General features: G+C 50.0%; 1 protein-coding gene across 1 annotated transcript in view; it reads left to right on the forward strand.

The window, feature by feature from the left end:
- Positions 1-20,423, forward strand: part of LOC109315843 (collagen alpha-1(VII) chain-like) — a 210,158-nt gene that overhangs the window by 144,531 nt on the left and 45,204 nt on the right. Inside the window, 13 exon segments of the mRNA XM_019543782.1 lie at positions 26-61; positions 1,476-1,535; positions 2,715-2,840; positions 3,591-3,662; positions 4,029-4,064; positions 5,132-5,191; positions 7,355-7,399; positions 8,718-8,753; positions 10,403-10,438; positions 14,547-14,603; positions 15,882-15,953; positions 17,868-17,939; positions 18,743-18,778. Of these exon segments, the coding sequence (XP_019399327.1) occupies positions 26-61; positions 1,476-1,535; positions 2,715-2,840; positions 3,591-3,662; positions 4,029-4,064; positions 5,132-5,191; positions 7,355-7,399; positions 8,718-8,753; positions 10,403-10,438; positions 14,547-14,603; positions 15,882-15,953; positions 17,868-17,939; positions 18,743-18,778 (744 nt within the window).

The following is a 20,423-nucleotide window of genomic DNA, read 5'->3' on the forward strand; positions in this document are numbered from 1 at the left end:
TCCTAGCTCTCTTTTTGTTTTCTAGGGCACCAAAGGAAGCAGAGGTGAAAATGGTCAAAAGGTAAAAGATGACTTTGGTACCCGTGTTAGCAACTCTTCTGCTTAGGCCGCTGTCTGGCCTTCATGTGTTGCTGTCCTACCCCTAGCCCTTCTCCATGCATCCCTACCTGCATGCCAGGTGCCTGGCTTGGCAATGCAGCATGCGTTAAAAGATTGACTGTTACCTAATGGCATCTCTTGGGTTTTCACCAAGCTAGAGCTGCTTATTTTCTCCTTGCAGTTATGTCCTGCCACGAGCACAAAAGCTAACTGTCCTCCATCAACACAATGCAGGGGCCTTGCATCCGCCCCTCTGTCCATTTTGGTCTGTGGGTTGTGTGGATCCCATCCTCGTGATACTCCTCAGCGTGAACTGTAGGCAAAGCAAGGTGCCTGGGTTGATCTTAGTGGGCCCATGGTGGAAGGAGTGGGGCCTTCCTGTTTGCTCTTCATCTCCTCTTCCCTGTCCCCGTAGGGAGAAGACAGGCTAGATATGTGCCTTATAGACTAAATCAGAGGTATATATAGCACAAGCGTCTGGGAGCCGAATCTCACTTCACCAGGTGCTGTGCAAGGACAATGCACAAAGTGGAGAACGATTTGAATACAAAAGGGAGGAGATGGGCTAGCGGGGAGCAAAACTTTAAAAACCAGCCTGAATGGGCGCTGTGGAACAAGACATCATCCATAGGTTGGATTGTGTTAAGTATGGCTTAAATGGGGGCTTATCCCGTTACCTACATTGGTTTTTCTGATGCCTTTATTGCTTCCTTATTTGCCTCTCCCAGCACTGCCCCTCCTTCCTTTCTTTTGTATTCAAACCACTTTCCCCAGTTTATATGCTGCTCTGTGCATGTCCTTTCACAGCATCTGATGAAGCGAGCTTGGGCTCACAAAAGCTTATGCTATATATATCTCTGATTTAGTTTGTAACCCAGGTACACCCTAGGATGTGCCCTATTCTCATTCGGATGGGATGGGTAGGCAGGAGGAGGTGCTTTGAGAGGGATGCCAGAATTGCGAGCAGATCCCTCCTTCCTCTATAGTTTCATACTTAGCCCAAGAGTTTCATATATAGTTTCCTCTATAGTTTCATAGAGTTAGCCCAAGCCCAAAGTTCTTAACTATATACAATTTATTAAGTTATAACATAAAACATAAAACTAAATATCATGTATAAATATTTACACAGAGAACGCTAACCAGTGACCAAGGTCGAACCCTAAATAACACTGTTTACCACATCACAATACAACATTTCAATCACAAAACATAAGCGCAAACATGAACAATCTTAATAACATCTGTTCCTTAATATAGTCGTGACCCACGGCAAGAGATAGTCCCCCTTCCTATGGGGTCCCTTGGGGGTGTCCAGGAAGCACCAGGGGCCTGACTTCAGGCTAATGTGGCTAACTGCCTCTCTCTGTTTATAGGGAGAACCAGGAGTTGGGTTTAGAGGCCCCACTGGTCAGGCCGGACCCCCGGGACTGAAGGTCAGTGTCTGTCCAGTTTGGAGCGGGAGGTCACTTCTGCTTTGGCATGACCGAAGGAGGGCTCAGCTGGCTCTCTGCATCCCTGATCCGGCCTCCTAGGATGCCACAGGGTAGCTGGGGCTTGCAAAGATAGACAACCAAAAGAGCCAAGCCCTTGAAAGTGGGATTGCCAATATGTTTGGGTCTAGGGAGCACGTGACGTGTTTCCTTTCTCCCTTTGGGTTGGGAGATTAAGGATCATTTAACCACTTCAGAAGCAGGATGATGGAGAAGCAGGAGCGAATTAGATGAGCAAAGCACAAAACCCCAGGGCTGGGATAGTCGGTGCGTCGCAGGCGTCTCGGGGTTGGGGCGCACTGCAGCCTGGAATAACAGAGCTGAGCTTGTTGGCCGGCTTTGGGGAAGGTGTGTGTAGCGCTGGGGCTGCTTTAACTGGTGGGTGCTGCACTGGGGCAGTGGGGGGTATATGAGTCCTATGGGTAGGGAGGGGCCTACCTAAATCACAGTTTTATGGATTTCACAGAAACTCTGAAATCCGGGATTGCCTGCAAAATCTATGCAAAAGAAAAAACCTAATAACAATAAGTTTTTACTTCTTCCTCCCCTCCCTCAGGCTGGTCTCACAGCCTGTCTGGGAGGGGGAAGCTGCCAGCTGGTGGGGCAGCATGAAGGGGGCAGCAGATGCGGTGGCGACTGCCCTTCCTCCCTCTTCCCCAGCCCCGGCCTCTCCACCAATCAGCGCTGCGGGACGGGGCTGAATGAAGGGCCGCCAGCAGTTAAGATGGCAGCTGCCCCCTTGTCCTTCCTCCCCCTGGGGCTTTTCTGCCAATGAGTGCTGAGGGGCGGGGCCTGCCCACCAATCAGCACCGAGGGGTGGAGCTGCCACAAAATGCCCACGAAACGGGACAAAGCCACGAGTTAAGTAGGTCCCCAGCTATGGGGGACCCGGGACCGGAGTAGCTGGGGTGGAGCAGGTCTGCCCTGCCAGCGGTGCTCAGAGAGATGCCCACCAACCCCGTCCCTGGCACATGCCACGGGCTGGAGCGCCAGGTAAGGACAGGAAGCAAACCCACCGTGACCCAGCAGATGAAAAGGGAGGGAAGGCTGCCAGACAGCCCGCTGGCTGGTGCTGCTTGCCACGCACGTTGTGACTGCATCTGCATGGTTTCTTTGCAACAGGGTGAGCCTGGGGCACCAGGGCCTACAGGGGCACAAGGCATCCAGGGCATCCATGGCAATCCAGGGATCCCAGGATCGCAGGGGGACAGAGGAGCCCCGGGGCTGCCGGGAACGCCCGGGCAAAAGGTAGGGGCTGGGGCTGGACTGTGCATGCACATGAGAGAGCAGTGCAGAGGGGTGCATGGGGGGAGAGGCATTACATCTGGGGCTCTTTGGGATGACTGAAGAGGGAGACGCAGTCCTGAAGGCCACCCTCGGCCCCCCTGCAAGAAATCAGAAAGCAGAGCTGTTCTCCAGGCACGTCCTGACGCTGGGACTCTCCGGCAGTGGCTGTGTCGCCCTGACCCAAGCTGAGCCGACTCAGGCTTCCCACCATGCACGGCACTTGCAGGGCACAGACCAGGCTGACCGGGGTGGCAGGATGACGCACGGGGAGGGTTCGTTCTTGGCAGCACCGCGGAGGGCGCGATGCTCCTTGCCGCTTCTCAGGAGATGCTGAGAGCAGCCCCAGGCTCTGAGTCCCCACGAAGGGGATGTGAAGCATCTGAATCGAGTCTTATGCCACAGGCTCAGCAAAAGCAAACTGTGTCCCCCTCTCCACCACCGATGTGCTTCCCGCAGGCCTGTTCCTCAGGCCAGCTCTACCCTGGCATGTGCCAGGGGCACTAGTGCCGGTTAAGGACACGAAGAGCCCAACCCACTGCACAGCTGCCTTTACTATAAGCTTCTTCTAATGCCCAAATCATTCAGTGCTGCAGGGCCGACTCCCCCTCCAGAAGTCTGTAGGGGAAGCTAGAGAGACGCCCCTTCCCTCTCTGGAGGTCTGGGGCAACGCCACCAACTCTATCTCCTTCCTAACAGTATTTCTCTTTGAAGGGAGATCGTGGGAAGAGAGGCAGGAATGGCTTTGCTGGGCCAGCTGGACTCCCCGGGCCCCTGGGAAAACAGGTGATCTTCGGCGCTTCAATTCGGAGCATATTGTAGGCAGGGATGGGAGGGCACGTCCCGTCTGTCCTCGTCATGCCTATAGCCCTAGAGCAGGTTACGGGCTCCCAGGGTCATGGACCCGAGACTGAAGCTCTGAGCCCAGGTTGGGAGGAGGGCTCTCCTCGTGGGTGCTGGGGTCCCTCCACATGGGGCAAGACCCAGCGAGAGCTCACCGGGGCCCTTAGTGCTCCTGCCCAGTTCTTCTCACCAGCGTGGAGCCCCCTTTGAAATCTCCGCGGCGTGCCTTGCGGGCTACCCGGGTGGTACGGGACAGCAGAGCCCGGCCACGGGTCTGCAAACCAAGTCCTCAGCTTTGTTTCTCTGCAGGGACTTCCTGGAGCCGACGGGCCCAAAGGCAGCAAGGTGAGCGGTATATGCCAGGAACCCCAGTGAGGATGCAAATGGGAGTGCCCATGTAGCAACCTCAATCCAACGCTGCTGGGTGGGGAGGGATCTCCATGCTGAATAGCACAGAAGGGGAATGCATTGTGACGTCTTCCCGTTACCCTTTCCCAGCCTTCGGTGTCACCCCTTGCAGCCCGAGTCAACCCTGACCCTAGTCACATCTCCCTGCTCTCCAAAGGGCCTCCGCACCTTCCCCAGAAGTGTTGGCAGGAAAGGGACCTGAATAAAAGCCCCCTGAGATTTTTCTCCATGGGTTGCTGTGGGCTTCAGCCCAGGCCCCTGGATGAGGAATGCTCTTAGAAAAGGAAATATTGCTCATAAAATGATGGGATCCATGTAGGGTTACCAACCCTCCAAGATTGCCCTCCGGGAATTAGGTATAAATCTTCAGGAGACTGCTGAGAGTCACCCAGGAGATAAAGGATAGGGCATCCATTAAAATAAATATTAAATGTTGGATGCAATTTATACAGTAGTCCAGTGGGTTTTTAAAATGTAGTAGTCACGTGCATTTGACTTCCTGAGCACAGGACAGTACATCAGTCTTTAATGTCCTTGCATCATGTAATAAAACCTCCTGAAAAAGAGTCAGAGTTGGCAACCTCAGATCCACGTGAGCTACCTTGTTTGGCCTTCCAGGGCAGGGGTAGCAGAGCGCTTCATAGCCTTTTAGTAGGATGACGTTGATACGGGGACTTGGCTTGAACTCAAGTGCTGGGAACGTTGTTGACGTCAATGGGTTTTGGATTATGCCACAAGTGACCCGGGCATGCTCTGCGTGTGGCACATGGGGACCAGCAACGCAGCAACAGATAGGGCAGGGAGCAGAAAGCAGAGCAGCAGACAGGGCAGGGGAAGAAGATCGGAGTGGCACTCAGGGAGGGCACCAGGCTAATTTGTGGTATACCTGCCAAAGAGGTTGGCCCCTACTACCCTCAGTGATTAATGAGAGAGATCTGGCTTTGGCCGGAGAAATGTCCAGTCGTGTCTCTGACGCGAGACCTTTGTGCCCCTCTGTGCTGCAGGGAGAGAGCGGCGTCGGCGGACCTGGCCCAAGAGGTGCCCGTGGACTCCCTGGCCCTCGGGTAGGTCTTCCCATCAACATGCCTGGCTCTGGCTCTTGAATTGCAGAGCCTGTTCTGCACAGCCTGTACCTGAGGCTCCTTTTTGTGCTTGCATGATGATCCCATCATTGGCACGGCCCTTGAAGTGTCAGCCCTGGATCCTCTCAATTGTTTAAGTGTGAATAATTCATAAGCGTTTGATAGATCCAGAGGAGATGTCCTCTGTCCTCCATCTGGTTTCACCGCTCATGGCTGTTTGTTCATAGCTGTGGTGCTGGAGTCAAGCCTGCGCTTTTGCTCACAAGTAGGGATTGTAGCCAGTGGACAGGCTGGGTCTCTGAGCAGTAAGGCCATTTTCACCTGTCCAGCCCTTTGCAATGTCCTTGTTCCCAGTGGCACACATTTAAGGTGCAGATGGAGAAGAAACTAAAATTGGATCCAAGGTCCTGAGTGTGATCCCCCTTCCATGGGGAGAACATCACTGGTTTAATTAGCGTCACTCCCCATTTCCTTCCCGTCCATTAGCTCATCTGCAGTGATGGAGCTGAATGAATTTGTGCCATGCGATAAGTTTCTACAGTAGTCACTTTATGGTATTCTGCAGTGAATACCACATGTGGCATTCACCGTGTGTTTGGCCGTGTCTCCTTGCGGGGGGCATTCGAAAGGTTGTCTCCCACCCAACTATTGGCTAGACTCAGGACCGCTGCATTTCCAAGCGAGCAGATGCATTCAGTCAAGCATGGCCCATGTCCTGCAGATGTACAGTGTCATAAACATGAGGACAGCCTGGCCTCAGGGGCCTTTCTAACTCATTAAAATAGTATGAAAAAAGTCCAAGTCGTATGAAATAAAGAGATAACCTCCCCGAATAGAACATGTGCCAGTCTTTTAAGCATAAAGATACCTGTTTGCCAAGTGATTCCCATGAAGAGACTTTCTAGTAGGCATCCAGCCCTGATCACAGCTTCTTAAGAGCGAGTGTGGCAGAAATAATAATAAGGAAAAAAAAAAGCATGCGACGAAAGAGCAGCAAGAGATCGGGTGTTTAAGCAGAACAAAAGCACCCGGCAGTCACGGGGCAGGACGTACATCCTCGGGGTGATCAGAAAAAGACGTCCTAATTCACAGCTTCCTCGATGGCCGTTCCGTGCGTAAACTGACTTTATTACCCAACACATTTATACAAACCATTTACACAAACGCCCGGCTGCCAGGAGAGCTGTTGCGGCAGACACCTGGGCCGCGACGCCGCAAGAGAATGTCAACACCTGCGAAAGGTCTGGTGTAAATCATCCAAAAGGTTGGGGTCTGTTGTGGTTTTGGGAGGAGATGGTGAAACACTGGAGGCCTTAATCTGTTCCTCGCTCCTTTAGTGTCGCTCTCATGTGAATTACTGAAGTCGCTGGGATGATTTGGGATTTACGGCAGCGTCGCGGAAACCAGAATCTGGCAGGGGGTGGGGGGGGCGTCACAGCTGTTCTTTGTGCAAGTCTGGTGCTTCCAGGCGAAATTATTCAGAAATTCAGAAATTGGCTTTTTACTTTTTACTTTTGTTTTATTTTATTTCTAGCCGGGGATGGGGTTGGACTCAATGACCTCCTGAGGTCCCTTCCCACCCTCATTTTCTCTGCTTTTATGGCTAAGCTAGTCAGGCCACAAAAGCACTTGAATCAACCAAAGTAGTTTCCCTTTATATTAAGGTTTATAAAGAGCTATAGATGCTCCAGGTATGCTCAAGACACGTGTAAAATGGGATATAGAAAGTTATGTGCATCTGGGGTGCACTTTCCCACGGTCTTGCATGGAAGATGCTTTACCGCGGCCTTTCGTCTTTACCATGGAAGCTGCACCTTTTACAATTAAATGTATCTTTAAAACAAAACATGTCTTGATCCGAGTCAAAGTATAAGGCTCTTAGATATGGCATAGAAACGGTATCCTTGAAACCATGCATTTGTTCGGAGGTTTAGTTTATTCTTAAACTGCCGGGGTGGAAAGTGTGCGTGCATCTTAAATGCAAGGGTGCCTTCTCGTCGAAGGAATAAAGGAGGGGATGGGTGCACAGATACATGGTTTACAAAGGATTAGGGAGTAACATGCAACTGGCTCCACTGAGCAAACGCAGGGAGTAAAACCGTCTGACCCCTTCCTAAATCCTAAACTAAATCTCTCTGCTCGCAGGGTGACGGGGGGCTCGCAGGCATTCGAGGCCCCATTGGCATGATGGTAAGAGCCAGCGGAGCTCGTGAGGGGGGTTTTATGGCACGAGTGCAACAGGCCCGAGTCATGTGTGCTTGCCCTGAATGAGCCCACTGCTGGAGACCAAGCTTTTCAAAGCCAAATAGAGGGTCCAAATGCCCCATTCCCTATGATTTCAGTGGCGGTGGTGTGTGCTTGGAGCAATTATACGTATTGCTGAGTAGAGCTGAGTTGCGTTTCTCCTGCAACTCAGCCACAAAAAAGATCTTACTATGTTAACCCGTGACAGTCTTTCCACACCCCCGTCCCCGTGCTCCTGTGACAGTCAGTGACCACAGAAGCTCCCACGCCCAAAGATTGTGACGTGCCTAAAATCCACACCCAAATACTGCAACGGGAGACGGGTGTTTCTGGTTGCACGAAGAGATGGGAATACAGGAGAAGGAAATACAATTTGATGTGAAACAATTACCTTGGAAATCCAGGGAGGATTTTCTTTTATTACAAGATTCAACACTGAGTCTCATCTCTTGGTGAGGGCGCAATCAAGGAACTGTGGCGCTGGGGGCAGGAGACTTGAGTGCCAGCCCCAGCTCAGTCACTGACTCTGTCCCCATGTGCATTTAATTGGAAGTAGATGTGCCTCACTTTGCCTGACGTCTATAAAACGGGATTAATGATCCCGGGGAAAAGTGCTCTGAGCTCCATGCACGAACGATACCCTGAGAGTGCACAGTGCTGTATTGGGGCTGTATTATATTGCTGTGTTATATTACTGTTCTTTAGTCCGCGGCCTAACAAGCTGAATGGGAATGGGACCCCATGGCTGGTTTTTTTATAACTGCAGGATAAGATGGGATGGGAGGAGATGGCTCCACTGGTCTGGAGACAGTCTTGTTCTGGTGCTGCTGCTGAATGGGTCAAATGAAACCAGCAGAAAAAACCTCTCCTAAGGAGGGAGGCTGCACTCCAGAGTGGCACTTTAGTCCACTGGGGACCTCAGAGGAGAGCAGTTATGTATTTATCAATCAATAAAGAATGATTTGATTATTATAATAATAATAATCATTATTTAAGGTGGTGCAGTGATTAGGGAGTGAGGCTGGGACCCAGGGAACCAGGATCCAATTCTTTGCTTCGCTTTGGACTTCCTCTGTGGTATTGGGCAAGTTGGTGAAAACCCACCCAAGCCTCAGGCCTATCAAATGGGGGAACTGGCCCACCTTCCCCCACAGATCCCCGTCACCCTTCCCTGGAGCTCAGTCCCCCACGAGACCTTGACACAGCCTCACATGTTCTCAGCTGTGGGTTACTTGCTCTGAAATATCATTTCATGTGCTTGCAGGGTTTGAAAGGCCTCCCGGGAGTGAAAGGAGAAAGAGTAAGCAGCTGTGGTCATCATCTCTGCACTTGGTACAGTGGTTATGGGCACTCCAGCCAGAAGAGCCACCCATGAAAGCCATTTTCTACAGCATTGCATAGTCATAGCAAGGGTCTAGGCAGGCACATTTCACCCCAGCTCCACCCCCACGTTGCTTTCTCCCCTCTTTTGTGTGGGTTTCAGATGTAAGCTTTGGGGCAGAGAGCACCAGCGTAGATCCTGGGACCATAACCCAGGCAAGAATGAAACCGTGTTACAATGTGGTTTGGCCACCACCATGTTAATCCTGGTTATTGGCTGGTGTAGATGGGGCCTGTTCCTGTTTCCCCATCTGTAAGACGGAGGTGATAATCCTGACTTGCCTCATGGGGCTGTTTGGGAAGGTGGATTTGTTGTTTGTACAGTGCTTTGAGGCCATCAGGTGCTGTTTAGAGACTAAGTATTACACAATCACAGAGTTAGAGGCAAGGGCAGATCCAAAGGGGTGCTGTGGTGCAGTTGCACCCCCTCGTTCCCTTTGACTCCTCGTCCACCCAAAGTTTAAACCCAACAGCCTGGCAGTGGCAGCAGCATTTCTATTCAGGCAGGAGCGCGAGACTCAATTGACGTTGCAGCTAATTATAGTCGACCTATAATTATCCTTGTAAGCACTTGACTCCACATCTGTTAACAGCCCTGTCTCCTTTTTAATGGTCTAAACCTTCCACTAATCAAGCTAGCCGTTCTTCAGCCATTCTGCGGTCTGGTAATATAGCTCCTGATTTATCGCTAAAAACATCAACTCAGGTGAACATTAACTCATTAACGTTCAGTGAAGCATTGGACGTACTGCCAAGAACCTCAAGAAGTCTAGATTTTGTTTTATGAATCTGAAAAAGAGATGCACATTTAACTCGAATGACTATGGGACTAATGAAACAGCATCTTTTGATTATTTTTTGCCTGCTTTGTGTTTGCCGTGCATAATAGCAAATGAATGCACATTCCAACGAAGTTATATTTGTTTTGGCGTTGATTTGAAATGGAATAAAATAGCCCTCCGCCCATAGCATGTTAGTAAAGCATCTCATTTCTTCTGAGCTGGGGAAAAATGCGTGCTGTGTTATATGGGATGATGCAGTACTGCACCCACCTTTTCAAAATCCCCGATCTGCTCATGATTAGAAGGGGCTGTCAAGTCTAACTCCCTGCATAGATGACTGCTTATTGCAGCCTAACGAAGACTCCCCTTTTGGGCTCTCACGGTCTCTCTACAAACATACAATGAGAAGGAAGCTCCTGTGGTTTTTTAACTGCATGAAATTCTAACTTATGGGAAACCCCTGATACACTGCATAGTACTGCGTAAGGAGGGGTTTGTCAAGTCGACTATATTAGCAAGTGGCTGCTATTTGTTGCTTGTGAGGTCTTCTACCCTTTACTCTCTTAGGCCTGGTCTTTCCCATTTATAAGATGATTCCTTACACATGAATTTTTGGGCTGAGCTAAGCATGACAAGGTGATTCAAGATTCCCAGATGAACCGGGTACCGTAAATACAAAGAATTACAATGATTTATAGCAGCAGCTTATGGATAGATCAATGTACTGAATGATGTAACAATTGTAGGAAAAGAAGCCATCCATTGTCCTTTTCTTTCCTGTATTCAGGGTGAGCGTGGCCTCCTGGGACCTAAAGGAGAAAGGGTAAGTGGTATAAACTGTTAACTCTATGGGGAGGTGTGGAGGATTTTGGCTGTCGTATTTGGGGTCAGGAAGGAATTTTACCCCATGGTCAGATTGGTATGGACCGGGAGGGGCGGGCGGGGGGGTTGCCTTCCTCTGGAGCAGGGGGCATGGCTCTCTTCCTGGCATCTCTTGAACATAGATTAACAACCATTCATAGACACATAATGTTGGCTGCCGTGATCCCCCTGCTTTACCTGTGGCAGGTTCAGGTGCTGTGTCTTGTGTCAGGGTTGATGGTAGTTTTATGAAGTGTTCAGATTATGAATGTGTATAGGATGATTGAGATAGGGATGATCCTGCCTCGGCAGGGGGTTGGATTAGATGGCCTCTGGAGGTCACTTCCAGCTCTACATCTTTATGAAACTATGGCTGCCAATTAGCAACTGGTTAATTGTGTGCATAATGTCTGCAGGTGCACCAAACAGAGCCCTAAAGAGGGGGGAAATGTTTCCAGGCATCTGGGATCTCTACCATTTTTGCACCAAGGTGTAGAAAAGGTTTTAGAAGGGGATAAACACAGCTAAGGGATAAGGACAGCTCATTGCATCACATTTTCTGTACGTGGATCCTAAGGTGTGGTGCTTTCCATCACAGAAGACCTGGGTTCAGATCCCGCCATGGTTCCCAGCTGACCACCGTGACATTCCTGGCCCCAAATTTGCCTGTAATAGAAATGTTGCATAAGAGCATTTGGTCTTGGACAGCTTAATATTTGTAGATCGTGAATGGGTGGAGCTGGATTTTCTTCTAGCTCCATTCCAGGCTGGAGCCACTGCAGCGAGACCCTTGGCACGATAATTCAGAAGTAATTCTGCACCCGATACAAAAATGCAGCCATCTCTGGGATGCAACATGGATGGTGTGTATTGATGCCCATCGATGCTTTTTTGGGGAGTTTAGGCTGGGAAGTGAAAATGTATCTTAGTTCAGAAGTGCGTCACTCATCCCAAAATGTATTCAAATATGAAAAGCCATGAGTGCGAGGATACTTAAACTGACTACAGTAAGAATTACCCCAATGCCTGGTTCCAGAAAGTAGTGAACTTCTACCCAGTGTCCTGTTAACTTCCCTCCTGGCTGAAATGGCTGCTTGGAAAATGATGTTTAGAAAACCTACATGGCAATTCTCCCTTTGAGTCACACTGTACTAAATGATTACGGCCAATTTGTGTCTGAAGGCACTGCTTTCAAAGGGGCTACGCTCTAGTGATAAATCAATTCTTAATCGTGAGGGAGCTTGAAAATAGTTTCCCACCTAAAGGAATGGCTAATGCCCTCTCCTTAATAAAATATAAGCTGGAGAGTGAGATAAAACAGGATGGGAGAGATAATTGGTTTGCGTTGGCTCCATCTTATTGCCGCCTCGCTTTTTGCCTAGCTCCTGCTTCCTCCATCCAGAAGTAATGGTGTGAAACTATGGGCTGTGCTCTGCAGCAGACCAAACTATAGGATGTCTTGGTATCCTTGGGCCTTCCCATCTGTGAAGCCATCTGCTTCAGACCGCATCACACACCAGGACGTGGAAGAGCATCTTGAACTGGAAGGCTGTGTTACTTACCGTATATTCTCACATACCACACAACCCGCCCTCCCTACCCAAACCAGACATACACCTTGTTTTGGGAAGGCAGAATCTAGAGAAAAGGATTTTTCCACAGTCTGAGCTGGCTTTTTCATGGGGAGGCTGCATTGCAAGATGACTGCTGTCTTCTTTTTCAGCTGCCAGAAACTAAACACTGGGTGCTGCCCCTCCTGCCCTCTTGCTGAGAGAGAAGCTGGCAACCATTTTGCAATGTAGCATTCCCAGGCTTCAATTCTGGCAAAGAAAAACAGCTTCTCCACTTAATGCATGCACCCCAGTTTTGGAGGGCTGAACTCTTGGGGAAAAGGTGTGCGTGGTATGCAAGGAAATACGGTATTTGTATTGCAGGAGCACTCGGGGCCATATCTACATTGCAGACTTGCTGTGATGCCCTCAGACACACTGCAGCTCCTCCTGACCTAGAAGCAGTGGAGACACGGCTTAGTGCTTTGGGTGGGCTAATGAGCCCTGCTGAGCGATAGCGCCAATTAGCTTGCTCCCGTGCAAATCACCCTGTGGGGCAACAACACAGCTCCTGCTTCAACAAGCTGCCTGCACAGATCCGTGCAGTGTGTTGGAGGGTGCACATACCTGGCAGGGTAAGTTTGCAGCATCGATATGGCCAGGCCATGCTGTGCAAACACCTGGGAAAGGGAGTCCTTGCCACAAAAGCTCAACAGTCTCTAGAAATGGCTAGCAAAGAGTATGGAGTTGCTGCAAGGGTTTATTTCCCTCCTAGGAAAGGCGTGTTGAAATACCGAAGGATAATGCTAAAGCAGTGATTTGCAGCCAGGATGTCGAGAGCCATTGAGAACCACTCCAGTAAAGCATTAGTTACACTCCACGGTGCTGCAGCCAAGACTGAATCAAGATACATCTCACCAGCCCAAACCTGAAAAGTATGGAAATAAAAGTTAAGGAGATAGGCTTGTGCCTTCTTTCCCAATTGCATATTGCCTACAACAGGGTTAGAAACCCACTCCGACACTCCCAACTGGATAGCAAAATCAGTTCATCCTCATCTTCTCCTATACAGGGACTCGGCAGTGACCTCATGTAGCTTTATCCCACCAGACTGACATACTTTCCTGCCGCATGCTGTGCATTTTGACGGTTCTTCTGCTTTAATGTGTCTTGTCAGCCATCTTCGGACCCACAGATAAAGCAATTATGGAAGTCAGTCATTCTTGGCTGCAAGGGACTGCTGATATCTATACGCGCAGAAATCCCTATGGAGATATTGAGCCTCATCCCTTAATATACCTTGATAACCAACTTCTCTTTCTTTGGTCCATAACTACTTCTAACAACTTTTCTTTTTGCTCCAGGGGTTTATTGCCCTCTTCCCCCTTTTTTTAAGTGACTATTTTCTTGTCCATAATGGGAGTTCAACAAAAATCATCGTTGGTATTTAGCTAAGGCTGTCTCCGCTTCGCTCCCAGATTGGTGGAAGGGCATTTTGTGCTTGAAAGCTTATCTAACTTCTCTCCCAACCCTATAGTTGGCCCAGTTAAAGACATTACAAGACAAATCTTGGTTCGCTTAATGACCAAGTTCAGCCATGCTGCGAAAGGATGTTTCTGTGCCTGAGCATAGCTGAAGGTTGCTCATTAAACTTTCAAGCAGGTGTTCATGGAAGACATTTTGCACTTAAAATCCTAGAATCAGAAAATTAGGGCTAGAAGGCACTTCAGGAGGTCACATCTAGTCCGACCCCCTGCTCCAAGCAGGACCAGCCCCAACTACATCATCCCAGCCAAGGCTTTGTCTACCTGGGTCTTCCAAACCTCCAAGGATGGAGATGCCACCACCTCTCTGGGCAGCCTGCTCCAGTGTTTTACTTCCCTTCTCATGACAGTTTTTCCTAATATCTAACTTAGCTCTTGCTTGAAACAAACTGATGCCTTTGTGGGTTAACTCAGCATTGGGTTACAGATCACCCTCCTCTAAACCCCTCAGGTGCCATCTTCCTTGCTCCCCTCCCCTCCAAGGACAGGTGGTCTCATGCTTTAAGATGGAAACAGTTGTCCAGGACCTCCAAAATGCGAATCCAGGCTCGAGCACCAATTTATCATAGCCAAGTCATTTGACTTCTCTAGGCTGAGGCTACTCCATCTGTAAGATGGGATTCCCCCCATGAGACTTGACTAATTGCTGTACGGCGGTTTGCAGGGAAATGCAGGATACTGTTTTCTACTTCTAGTTCGAACGTGAGCAGCCAGGCACCGACAGTCCTGGACACCTAAATCTCCTTCCTCCCACAGATCAGGAACTGAACCTAGGTCTCCTGGTTTGCCACGTGCTGCTCTATCCCAGCTGCCTGGTGGGGTGGTTATTTTTATACCTTTTTACTAGGTGAATCGTCCAGGGTGACATCTACTAAACCAATAACACCAAGTGCCTCGCTGCCCAGCAGGGTTTGCAGTAACTGCAGTTGTGCGTTATTACTTAAGTCTCTATTGTTATGTCTTGTCTGTTGTGTAGGGTGACCCCATTACTATTTTTGGACCACAAGGCTACAAAGGCAACAAAGGAGACGCGGTAAGTCCGGAGCAGCATGTCTCCTCCGTTGCTTTATTAGTCTTCACCACTTGTAGCAATGCTCGCCGTTATGTTGCATATTCCACCTCCTCGGCCCCGATGGTGTCCAGCGGCAGCGACGATGAAATGCGTTCGAGTCAGAAACCTGCGCAAGCTGGGAAATTTCTGTGGGCTCGACATGACTTTCTGGCCGGGGGAGCTCCCCCTATGAAACAGAAACCTGTCGAATTTGGACTTTTTCCCTGGTCCTGTGTGATTTGGTCTTAGGTAGGTTTCACTAGACGATGTGGCTTTGAGGTGGGAATCGTAGCAGCGGTAAACTGAACAGGGGTAGTTAATATCTCAGAGGGGTGAGTGGATAATATAATAATAAAATAAATAAAATATAATAAAACATAATAATAAAAAATGCTGAACCGGGGACTGACGGTGGCATATGGAGTCCTTCACTCTTAGGTGCCTGGTTGCACCCGGTCCTGGGTTGATTACATATAGGACACGTCTACATGTCACCGTACAGTGATGATGTTACTGGCCTTGAGGGACTGTCTTTTTCTTGCTCCTCTCCCCTCCAATGAAGGACATGTAGTCTCATGCTTTAAGATGGAAACAGTCGTCCAGAAAGCTAATCCAAGCTCAAACCGGTTTCTCATAGCTGAGGTACTTGACTTCTCTAGGCCTTGTGTAGTCCATCTGTAAAATGGGAATCCCCCTGTGAGACAAAGAGTGGGCAAGCTAATTCCTAGATGGGCTGTGCTGGAAAAAAAAACTCAAGTAGGGATCTTCTAGCAACAGCCACCACCACTTGTCCTTCCTTCTGTGCTTTGCTCTCATGAGCACTAGGCAGGGAGGTAGGGGCAGAAGGGTCATGGCCAAACTTCTTTTGCTCCCACGTTGCTTAGGTTGGGTGAGTACTGAAGGAGGAATGGGCTCTGAGGAAGATCTGCCTTGAGATGTGATACTCAGGTGGACTTCCATGGTCAAGCTAGACCGCTGCTGGGAGGCATTTTAGGGAGTTTTGAATGCAGTGGGTTGCAGGTTAGGGTTAGAGGGTGGGCCTGAGGTTGGACCTAAGTGAGCAACATGGGGAGGGTGGTGTCAGTCCTGTTCCTAGAGGGAGAATAAATTGAGCATTGGTAGGTGATGAGGTGGGGGGACTTCTGGAAGTATTGCTCCACTGGAGTGCATTTCAGACAGGCACGTCGGGATTCGCTGTCCTTCCAAGGGTGGTTTGTCCTTCCAAGGTGTAGTCCACAAAAGTTTTGTCTGACCCCTTAGGGCGAAAGAGGCCCACCAGGCTTTGATGGAGACAAAGGCGAGAAAGGGGAGGACGGGCCTGCAGGAGAAAAGGTAGGAGCTTCCTAATTCCTTATGGGTCCTTGGAAGATGCAGAAGCTGCATGTCCTGTTTGGGGTGAATCGGCCTTGTAGGTACGTGGCTGTCCTCTGCAGGCTGCCATGCAGAGGAGCCGCCCAAATGCAGCCTAGCGCTGGTGTGCTCGGTCTCACGGCCTGGCAGACTTTGAGAGTCTGTAAATGAAGATCATGCCAGGTCTCCAGGTTGTAAATGAAGATGATGCCCTTAGTTCCCTGGGTTGCTTGCATGTGGCAAGCTGACAACTGCGAGCCTCTGCGTCCGTCATGGGAACATAGCACACGGTACTGGAAGGGATCTCCTCGGTCATCGAATCCAAGCCCCTATTACGGCAGGAGGCACTTCATATAGTCCCATTCATGCATCTCGAGCTCCTTCTTAACGTCTGTGTCATTAGAGCAGATCTGTAGTCACTTGACTTTCATTCATGACTCCTTGGACATTCGTGGAAGCAACAGAAGAACAAAATGCATGATTGCTGATCTAGAGAAGCATGGGCCACTGCCACGTGAAACAACGGAGGATCTCTGTCAGCTCTCACAGAACAGGGTCTTTGACACAACCAAGCTTTCTTGTTCTGTTAGGAAGCAGTAACGCCCCTACGCTTGACTTGATCAATAATTTCATCCCAAGCTGCTTCTTCCTCCAAGCATGACTAAACATAAGCAAGAGGCAAGGATTTCTGAGGGCGATCTCTTTTACTGGACCAGCTGTGTGGTTCGGAAAGAGTCCGACAACTTTCTGAATTCACGGCATCCTTCCTAAGTCACCTTGCCTCTTGCATCACTTCTGGAGCATCACAGCCACAGTGTCGCTTTTGCACTGTTGAGACCTAAGCTGCGTTCTGCTTTGCGCGGAGAGCACAGACCCCCCCAGCATGTTTAGTGAAGGTTGAGTTTGCTTTTCTGTTCTTGCCCAAAACTTCTCCCCACCCCAAGCGTCATGCAGCGAGTGGTGCATTGGTTTCTGTCCCTGCCACTGGGCTAATTGCATCTGTAACCCCACTCTGCCTCTTTCTGTGTCCCCTTCTGACATGCCAGGTTTCAAGCTGTCACCCTGTCAGGGTCACATCATGCAATTTTCCCACTCTCAGACTGAGCCCTGGACACAATTACTTTAGCAGGTCCAATTAGATTCAGGACCTGCACTTGTCTTCCCTCCAGAAGGAGAATAATCCCCCATGTGCAGTGACCCCACCGTTGCGTATAGCAAAATATCACTTACCTAGCATTTCTGAGACAAAGCTCTTAACCAGTAACCAAGCTGTACACATATCTACCTCCCCAAAAGTGCATTGGGAAGAAATCTCAGGATATCCCGCAGGATCTGTTTCTGGGCTCCGATCAGTCTCTTCCCTACACCCCCCGCAAACATCTCATTAACAACTTCTTTTCCCCGTCCCTCCCCTTTTTGTGACAATTTCATGTCACATTGATTTCTAAGCTCTCAACCTTGGCAAGACCTCTGGGTAACTTCGGGTTACAGCCTGGAAGCATCGTTACCACTAATTACTCCGTCATTGCTTAGCAATTGTCCCCGTGCTGCTTCATGGGAAACGGGTTATCTGGAGCCAGGGTGTTGCCTTCCTGCTTGTTTTCCAACCATGTCCTGCTAAACCAGATCGATACGTTGAGACGGGAAAGTCCAGCACCCCCATAGCATTAAAGAGGGCGGAGTGGCAGGGATTCGGGTGAGAGGCGAGGAGGTGCGCGAGCAGCCCCTCTTTATCAACCTTGAGCCGAGGAATGAAAACCCCCGGGACAACCGCAGGCACTGGATAGGCAGCCCCACAAGAAAGCAGGGGAGGATGGGGAAATAGGATTTTTAAGTGGAGGGAGCAGCTTCTAGGTCCACCGTGCTAAAATGCATGTCTTGTTTTATTCCCGCCAGGGCGCTAAAGGCGAAGCCGGTTCCAAAGGAGCGATCGGGCTGTTCGGTGCCCGAGGGCCCGTGGGGCAGAAGGTCAGTGCTGTGGGCCAGAGAGACACTAGAAAACCAATGTGGAGGAAGCACGGTTAAGTGCCCAGCATCTGAGAGCTGGAGCTAGACCCTCATAACGGTGCTTCAGGGTCACCCAAGCTCCTTTGGTCCTGTGGCCCTGCACCACTCCGGTGCTATAAATGCAAGTGATGTCTCTGTACCCTGCACCCTCCAGGGAGATAGCCCCTCGCCACAGTGGTCTTCCTCTTGGTCGAGACAGTGGAGTAGTCCCCGACCTGCCCACTTGTATCCCTTGGGGTATCTCCTTGGATAATTAGGCATACGGGGCTCCAGGGTTTCTCCAGCTGCCCAGTGGGGAGAGCGACGTGGAAGTCCCTCTGCGGTGTGCTGTGAGCACGCGGATGTTCGCGAGGAGCTTTGCAGCATGCATGGCTATAAGGGGGGTAACTAAGAAAGAGGCTGGAAAAAGCCTCCAGCCAGGCCCACTGCATTTCAGATGACACTTAAAATCAAAGGCCTGACCATCTGTTGTCCCCAAGCCACAGCTAGGTGCTCCAGCTCACTCGCATTTTCTTCAGGAAAAGGCTTTTCTTTGCTTCCCGTCCTAAAGTGCTGTGCCAAGTGGCGTTGCACAGCTGTTCAACATCTGTCACGTCCTGCCCCAGAGGCAGCTGCACTCTTTGGTACCTTGGGATCCTCCAGGAGCTGAAGTAGTGGGAGAGAGACCCTTGCTATGACCGAATGGGGGCTTGCTCACAGAGAGGAGGCTGCAGGTTGAACGTAGCTGTTTCTCGTGTTTCATGCACTGCTGCTTTTCCTTGCAGGGGGAACCTGGAGAGCCTGGCCTGCCGGGATTTGCTGTGAGTTGGAGCAGGTTGTGACCCCATTTCACGTTAGTGGTGTGAGAGTATCGCAGAGATGATGTGCGACCCACCAGGGCACCCTCAGATCTGGCATGCCCCCTGTGCGCTCAACAGGCCCTTGACACTTAAGAGGGTGGGATACATCCGAACATCGCCTGGTGTCTAGAGCCAGGATGGCTGGGAGAAGAGTGCATGTAGGACCACTGGGGCTTTTCTTCCAGGTTTGGGTATCCAGGAGTAACCCCACACAAGGGCTCAGCCTGTTCTTCTCCAGCGCTGGACAGGCTTGGGTGGTGGTAGGCCACGGGCTCCTCTCTGACTCACTTGCTGCTCAAGTTGTTGCGAGCAGGGAGGTGCCGACGGAAAGGAAATAAATTGGGTGAAACAGTTGTGCGGCTGCCTGTACAGATGAGTGGCATCAGCAATACTCTTTAATCAGGGCATTGCATTTTTGCATCAAAGGATCCTTTAAATATGGATTTTTTTTTTACGTTATTTTTTGGCATGGCTCAAACAGAAACTGAAATCCAGTGAAAGCTGGATAATTAGTCACTGGGATAACTCACCACAATTGTCTTAGAAGCTGGTGCACTGAATCCCGTTGACTCGTGCTCATTCACCACCTGTGGCAGCGTAATTAGCTATTTCCAAATGTGCATGCATCCTAAATCACAATGAAATTTGCGCCTGATAATTAGCCGACTTAAAAGGTAGTGAGTCTGGCTTCAAAATAGCATCAAAGCAGCTAGCTGATGCTCAGAAGTTGCTGGATATGCCTTAGCTTTTCTTGGCTCCTCTCTTGTCATTGTTATATAGTGGGCACACTGTATGCAGAGGAAAGGGATGTTTTTGGCTGAGAAAACAGTGCGAAATAGACTTGGGAGAGGTTGTTCCAGGTATAAAGATAAAGGTGGGATGGGATGAACACGATGCTCTGGCTGACAAGGTGAGAGGCCTCTATGTCAAGCCTGGATAGGGATGCCTCTTCCCATCCAGTGTTTACATCCCAATCCAGGAGGCAGCGAATAGATTAGCAACAATTTTAAGCTGCCAAATGGCTGAGAAACGCACCGGCTGTTTAATTTGTGCTCTCACTGCTGTCCCATAGATTCATAGATTTCATAGACATCAGGGCTGGAAGGGACCTCGCAAGATCATCAGGTCCAGCCCCCTGCCCAAGGGGCAGGAAGGCAGCTGGGGTCAGATCACCCCAGCAAGAGAAGCATCCATGCATGTCTTAAAGGTATCCAGAGAAGGTGCTTGCACCACTTCTGGGGGGAGTCTATTCCAGACTGAAGACTCAGACGGTAAAGAAGTTTTTCCTTATGTCCAATCTAAAACAGTCTTGCAGGAGTTTGTGACTGCTGGACTTTGTCATCCCCTAGGGTGCCCTGGTGAACAGATGTTCCCCAGATCCTGATGCACACCTCTCATGTACTTATAGGCTGCCACCAAGTCCCCCCTGAGCCTGCGCTTCTCCAGGCTGACGAGTCCCATGTCTCTCAGCCTGTCTTCATAAGGCCTGTTCTCCTGCCCTCCAAGCATGCACGTGGCTCTCCTCTGGACTCTCTCCAGCTTCTCCACATCCTTCCTGAATTGTGGAGCCCAGAACTGGATGCAGTACTCCAGCTGCAGCCTCGAG

Source organism: Crocodylus porosus, unplaced genomic scaffold (assembly GCF_001723895.1).
Source record: "Crocodylus porosus isolate Cpor-Errol unplaced genomic scaffold, CroPor_comp1, whole genome shotgun sequence".
NCBI classification, from domain to species: Eukaryota; Metazoa; Chordata; order Crocodylia; family Crocodylidae; genus Crocodylus; species Crocodylus porosus.